The sequence below is a fragment of the Cicer arietinum genome, chromosome 1 (genome assembly GCF_000331145.2).
Source record: "Cicer arietinum cultivar CDC Frontier isolate Library 1 chromosome 1, Cicar.CDCFrontier_v2.0, whole genome shotgun sequence".
Taxonomy (NCBI): domain Eukaryota; kingdom Viridiplantae; phylum Streptophyta; class Magnoliopsida; order Fabales; family Fabaceae; genus Cicer; species Cicer arietinum.
This window is the reverse complement of record NC_021160.2, coordinates 42,348,541-42,355,746: the sequence shown is the minus strand read 5'-3', so window position 1 is coordinate 42,355,746 and position 7,206 is coordinate 42,348,541. Positions and strand designations below refer to the sequence as shown.

At 33.5% G+C, this 7,206-nt stretch overlaps 1 protein-coding gene across 3 annotated transcripts; it reads left to right on the top strand.

Moving 5' to 3' along the window:
• The first annotated feature begins 1,782 nt into the window (after window positions 1-1,782).
• LOC101501643 (BTB/POZ domain-containing protein At1g04390) lies at window positions 1,783-6,859 on the top strand. 3 transcript variants are annotated; one of them, XM_004488779.4, is made up of 8 exons: window positions 1,789-2,059; window positions 2,135-2,273; window positions 2,379-2,889; window positions 3,008-3,141; window positions 3,224-3,666; window positions 3,764-4,900; window positions 5,325-5,477; window positions 6,022-6,859. In XM_004488779.4, the coding sequence occupies exons 1-8, from the start codon at window positions 1,974-1,976 to the stop codon at window positions 6,464-6,466; spliced, it is 3,048 nt and encodes a 1,015-aa protein (XP_004488836.1). In that variant the 5' UTR covers window positions 1,789-1,973; the 3' UTR covers window positions 6,467-6,859. The 3 variants fall into 3 exon arrangements, with proteins under 3 accessions (XP_027191058.1, XP_027191055.1, XP_004488836.1); XM_027335257.2 differs by lacking the exon at window positions 6,022-6,859 and having other exon boundaries at window positions 1,783-2,059; window positions 3,764-4,905; window positions 5,325-5,468; XM_027335254.2 differs by lacking the exon at window positions 6,022-6,859 and having other exon boundaries at window positions 1,783-2,059; window positions 3,764-4,942; window positions 5,325-5,457.
• Window positions 6,860-7,206: the final 347 nt, after the last annotated feature.

Sequence of the window (7,206 nt, the reverse complement as noted above, 5' to 3'; positions counted from 1 at the left end):
GTTGTTGGAACAAAACATCTATAATCGATTACTCAATCGATTTGGATAAAATCATAGTTTCAGTTCTGATTGATGTATTAAAAGAATCGATTGGCAAATCGATTCATGCTTATATGTTCAAGATTCAAGAAAAACAAGACCTGCGAAAATCGATTAGGCAATCGATTAAAGCTTTATAAAATCGATTAGGAAATCGATTGTCCTGGTGTTTTCTTTGAATATATATAAGCTGATTCAATCACTTTTGAAAAAAGAACTTTCACAACTTTTGAAAATCTTTGACACAACTTTTGGAAAACTTTTCACAACCTTTGAACAACCTTGAGAGAAATTTTTTACAATCACACAAACATTCATTGCCAAATACCTTTTGTGTGAGAACCAATACAGTGATTGAGTCAAATTTATGATACTTATTTAGTTCTTTGTAAAATACAATTCTTTTTAACTGAAAGTTTGAAAAATCCAGTTTGGAAACTGGTAGCTATCTTCGTTGTTGAGAGGACTCATCAAGAAGAAGTTTTACTGTGATCTTGGAAAAGTTTGTAGAGGAACTTTGGGATACAGTGGTCGTCGAATAGAATAGAGAGAGAGTTTTAAGATTGATAGGTCGGGAGCGCTGGAACATTTGTAAAACACTCTAAGATTCTATTGAAAAAATGCCGAAATCGTTTTATTTCGGGACTGGACGTAGGTCGTCTGATAGACGACTGAACCAGTATAAAATCTCGGTGCAATCTCTCTATCCCTTATCTCTTTACTTTTCATGTTCATCTTGTATGCGATCTAATATTTCCGCTGTGTACTTTGTGTATGAATCTTGCATAGTTAATATAGGAATTAAGATTGAATACGTTGGATTTGATCTTAATTCTCTTATTCTTAATCAATAGAAGTCATATTTTTCCAACAATTCTATATCTAAGGAAAAATTTATCGCGAAAGTTTAATCGTATATTGTAACACTTAGGTTTTTCAAGTTCTTTCTTAACACTTAGATTCTTCAAGTTCTTTCTTAGATCTTTTATGTTTTTATTTTTCAAATTTTATCTTTTAAGATTTATTTTGTTTGCACCATTAGTCTTAGTTATGTTATATTAAATTATGCATATAGTCATTTAAATTTGACAATTTTTTTAAATTACCATTAAAATTAATCAAAACAATACAATGAGTAGATTGTCGAAGTTATCTTACAAGTGAATGAAGTTAATGTCATTGATTAGATGGATAAACTCCAATTACTAAATCTTTAGAGGTTATACATATGTCTAAATAGTTGTAGAAAAATAAAAAAATATAGACCATTTATAAAATTTGATAAATATTTTCTAAAAATTTTGTATAAAGGATATATTACTATAATATATAATAGAATTGTTAATGATTAGGTGCTTTCAATTATATTAATAATTGTTGAAAGTGAGACAAATCAATAAAGATGTAAACATATGGTAATTTATAAACTGTATTAGAAAAATAAAAATTTAAAAAGATTTAAGAAGAAACTGAACTAAATTTAAAAAATACAAATATTACAATAAAAACACAAAAAAAAAACGGTTATTTTCGTGAAATATAAAAAACTTGGTGATATATTTCGAGAAATTGAACGTCCAACACATTAGAAATACATATATTTAATTTTTTTAATTGATAACTTTTTATTTAGAATCCTTAATCTCACTAGGCAATTGTTAGCGATACACTTGACTTATTTCACTTATCTATTTTATGTTTTACTTTTTAACCATCTTCTCTTATATGATGGTCAAGGAGGTTCCACAAAATAAAATAAAGATTTACATCATCAAACCCAAGTTTTACCGGTGCTAATACGCAACATTACAATTACCGTTTTTGAATCGGGTCAACAATCCAAATGCTTGTATACTATACAATACAATACAAGTTTCCACTTTCCAGAGAGGAATCGTTGTGGCGGTGTTCAAAACGAAGACAATAATTTAACCATGAAATCTGCAAGAGAGAAAGAAAACGAACGGTGCATGAGTTCGCACCATCGCCGTCTACTCCACGCCTTAAACCTTGGCACCAGGTCACCTCCTCCCTCCCTCTCTATCAATTTTCTCTTTTCGATTCTATTTATTAATCAATTTCTATATTTTAATAGACATTTCGATGAGAACACAAATAGATGGAAGTGGCAGTGCGCAAATATTGAAGTTCACAAAAATGTACTAAGATCGATTAATGCATTTCTTGATTCTCTATCTGGAGATGCACGTGCGCCACGTCATACTATCGTTAAGGTATATCTATTCTTTTCAGAAATGGACAACTCCATTGATATAGTTTTCGAAACGCACAAATTTCCACTATTTAATGGCACTCAAATATTTGCTTTACTTTGTCAGGAATCTGCTGCTGATATTTTGGGAGCATTGTTATGGATTCTTCAATGCAAAAGTGAACCCTTGTTAAGCATGGCATCAAATGTGGCAGTTAAGTTGGTTACTGTTTTACCGACTCCACTTCTGCAATCAGGTTTGTTGGATCTTGTCTATTGCCTATCGTCCTTGCTATCTTCACATCAGGTAGAAGTTGCAATACCCTGTGCTACTGCTTTGAATTTGATCATCTCAAATGTCAGTGCTACTAGTGAGAAGGCAGTTATTCAAGCACTGAAAGAAACAGATATCTCTATTTGTATTGTTGGAAATATAAAAGATTATTTTACCTGTGGTGTGAAGAAAATTGAATATTTTCTGGAGATGACTTCACTTTTGAGTACAATACTGTTGCGGTGGCCTTCATCCCGGTTCCCTGTTTGTAATGATGTTGAACTTATGAAAGGTTTAGCAAACATGTATACAACGACGGATAGTTCGATTAAACTTGTTCTTCTAAAGCTGTACACATCCTTAGGTATTAAAATACCCCTCTCTTACCTTCCCGTTAATAAAACAAAAAGCATTTCCTTGTTATCCTTGGTTGCTATATTGTTAAGTATTTAGACCAACTAATTTATTTATTTTGTTACCAGCTTTATGTGATTCTGTAGCACAAAAACTTATAGACGGTGGAAAGGTATTTCTCCAAATGATTGTGCAGGCAATGGGAAAATCAAACCCTCATGATGTTCGGATAGAAGCGTTTCGGCTTGCTCAATGTCTATTGGTAAGAGTTATTATTTTATATTTGATAAACATTGAAATTTATATAGCATTGTACTTGACAAACATTACTCTTATCTACTTAGAGATCCAGAGAAAATTGTTTAAAAGTGATGGATTTGTGTGGTGAAGCTCTTGTTGATGCCATACTTTGTGGGATGAGAGAGACAAAACCGTGTTCCAAAAAAGTTGAGAACAACCATGGTTCTCTATTAGTGGAAGCATGTCAGTTGGCTCTAATTACTCGTTGGGCTGGTGATCATCATATCAGGTTTTGGAAACAAGGAATTGATAGAGTCCTCCTTAATCTTCTGATTGAAAATATTCATGACCAATCATCTGAACTTGTCTTGTCATTGGAAAAACAAATATCCATGGTGAAGGAGGGATTGAAAGTCAATTATCACGTTGCTCTGAGGAGTTATCTGTGGGACATTCTTGGGTGGCTTACAATTCATTGTGGAGAAAATTCAAACCCTCATACCCATGGAAGTGGGCTCCATATCAACTTATTGATTCTGTGTGCATGGTAAGTCGTATTTCTTCCATTATCATTTCTCGGTGACTTCAACGTTTATTACACCTTCATGGGGTTGATGTTGTGCAATTTTTTCTTTTTTCTGCAGCTTGACTTTTGTTGATACAATCCAAAAATGGTGCCGGATATGTCGAAAGGATGTTGATGATAATTTTCAAAGCGAACCAGTATCAAGGGCTGTTCTAATGATGATATATTCTCCGTGTAATCACATTTCCTCACATGCTAGATTTGTATTATCTGATATACTGAAGGTGAAAGGCGCTTCGTGCTTGAAAAACTTAATACATACCCTTGATTATATATCATCCCTAGAAAGCTATGGTTCATTTGATAAACTTCAACTTGTCATTAACTTATTCGGGTTAACTTGTCTTTCAAGTTTACCAGAGTATCAAAGATGTATCACAGAAGGCAGAGGGATAAAGGTCGTTGTTCTTCTTGTGCAACGATGCTTAAGTAATGATATTTATGTAGAAAGGTCTGAAGTTGCTCCTCATTTGGATACAGTACTCCATAAAAGGTCTTGTTGCTGGGTTGGTAAAGGAGACTGGGAAGGTTCCAATGTTCTCTTATTTTATGGTTTGTGGGGCTTAGCTGAATTTCTTCATCAATGTGGCTTTTTAGAAGACAAACCTCAGCAATTTACTAGAGAGGTGGTAAACATTAAAACTCAGTTAGTTGACAAACTTCATGAGATTTGTAGTAGCACCTCTTCCAGCCCTGGAGTGAAATGGTATGTTTCTTATATTCTAAGTTATTTTGGATTTTATGGTTTCCCAAATGAATTTTCCAAAAGGATTGGGAAATCTCTTAATAAGGAAGAATATGCAGATTTGCGACTCATTGTAGCAAATGGGGATTCTGTGAGTGTTCATGGTGTTATTCTTGCTGTTCAATGTCCATCGCTTCTACCTCCTGGAGTGTTATCTAGTAATAAGAGTCCTAAAGAAGTAACAGATTATTTTGATGGAGCGACCTTGAGAGAAGTTCGCTATTCTTCTCATGTTGATTATGAAGCATTGTTGTTGTTCTTGGAATATGTATATTTGGGATGCTTACATGTGGTAGAAGAAGAAACTGTGAAGAAACTCAAAATTCTTGCTAAGCGTTGCAATCTACAGCCTCTCTTGCAAATGCTTTGCAGACAATCTCCAAAATGGGGCACGCCTTTCCCCAGCTTTAATCTTACTTCATCTCTCGATTCAGCTGGAAGTTATTTTTCGTATGGTTTGCTTCTTGACCAGATTCTTCTAGATATCTAGAGGTTGCATGTGATTGGTGTAACTGTGTTTTCTTGTTCATCCTTGTCTATATCCATGCTTATTTCCTTTCATATACTTGTGTAGCTTCCTTGAAATTGATACTTTACTTGGTACTTTTCTAGTTTTCTGAAAGGATTATTAAACTTGGAAACTGTTGCTGAGATTGACTCCTTAATAACATCGTATTATCCAGTTTATTGTAAAACAACTGTTAGTTAAATCCTTACTGGTTGGAGCTTTCTTATTATGAATTTATCGACTTGTCATTTTGGGAAAGTAAAAGGTTTCTTGTCTTCACGCTGAAAAATGTGAACAGTAATGTTGCTAACATTTATTCAAGTAGTTTGGGAGAGAAATTCTGATTTTGTTAATTTCTGTTTTCAGAGATGTCATAATGGAAGCTAAATCAAATGAGCTTGTTGGATGGACATGTGATATTTGTTCTCACCCAGTACCGCATTTGCATGTTCACAAAGTTATATTGCAGTCTGGATGTGATTATTTACAGGGTTTGTTCAGATCAGGAATGCAAGAGAGGTGATTATTGATTTAGAAAACTGATAGGTTATGTAGTTTACAGTTTTCCTGATATAAAAATGAAGATAACACCTAGAAGTTCAAATTAAAAGCTTTGCCTATTATTGAAACTGGAGCTCGTGAAAATTGAAGAACATGGTCAAAAGACAGATATGCATTAGCGTATTCTACTACTATGTAACCTGTTCTGTGGTTAAATTTGATTACAGCCCAAAATTCAAGTATTCTTTTTACAAGCATATTCTGATAAAGTATTATTTGGAAACTCATTGGTGCATATTCTTGAGTCATGAATTTCAAACTTAATCTAAGAAGTGGTTGAAAATGACCTGAAACCACGTCCATCTTTATGAAAATGTTAACTGCATTTCAACTCTCAAGTTATTTTTAGAGATCCTTGAAACTTAGAAGCATTGATTTTCCATTTTTGATGAGAAATTGTCAATCCCTTCTATGTTTGTTTTAATTTATGTGGCCCTTTGCATTTTGATTGCTTTCTCTGTTTCCCTTGTGGGTCTGCCTTAGATGTTATTTATTTTTGCAGTCATTCACAAGTTGTTATGGTTGATGTTAGCTGGGAAGCATTGATTAAACTAGTACAGTGGTTTTATTCTGACGATCTGCCAAATCCCCCGTCTGGTTGTTTGTGGGTTAACATGGATGATCAAGAAAAGCTATTCAATTTGCAGCCATATGTGGAGCTCTGTTGGCTTGCTGAGTTCTGGATTTTGGAAAGTATTCAGGAAGCCTGCTGGAATGCGATTATGTCCTGTCTTGATTCTTCGAAGCAATTGTCCGTTAAAATAATCAAAATGGCTTATAACCTCTCTTTGTGGAAGTTGGTTGACATTGCTGCAAATCTTATGGCTCCTTCATATAGGCAATTACGGGATTCTGGTGAACTTGAAGAATTTGATGATGCACTAGTTCACTTTATTTATTCTGCTTCAATTGTACTTAACCATGAAGGTGAAAATCGATTTAGGTGATATGACTTCAAGATGATTTACAGTGCAGGAGATTCAGGTGTGTTGTAAAAATATTTAGGAGCTAAACATTTTTTCGGCATGTTAGTTATGCTGACATTTCTAAATTATTTTTTATTTTGAAAGTTTTAAGTAGACGTTGAATAGGAAGTTTTTCGAAGCAACAATTGTATGCAGACTTATGTGGACCCTCTAGAATATTCTGAGGTGAGCTGTTAGACTCTATTACAGTTTTTGTTAGGTAACTGTTAGAGTTAGTTAGGAGTTATATTTTTGTAATTTTTCAGAGTCCTGTTAGTATCCTGCCAGAAAAGCTTGGCTTCATGTATAGATACTGTTGTAAACTCAAAAATCATTACAATTTTTATAAATGAGACATGTATTCTTTGTTGATTACTAGAAATGAGTAGTATACTTTTCTTGTGCGTCACATGAAGTGATGGGTTTGCCAAGAACCTTGACCACATACTCAACATCCATCCTGCTATGATAGTAAACATAATAAAAAGAACAGTTGTTCCCATAATTAGTTGTAATTGAATTTGAAATTGTGCCTCGACATCTAAAAAATTGACATTACAATCATTAAATATTCGACTTGCATTGATTAAATGCATCTCAACCAAATTACTAACAATATCAATGATACTAATTACTAACGTTGACCGTTGCAAAAAAAAAAATGCATCTCAACCATGTAATGACAATCACAAACACTTTGGTTTCAGGTTTATATACCAAAA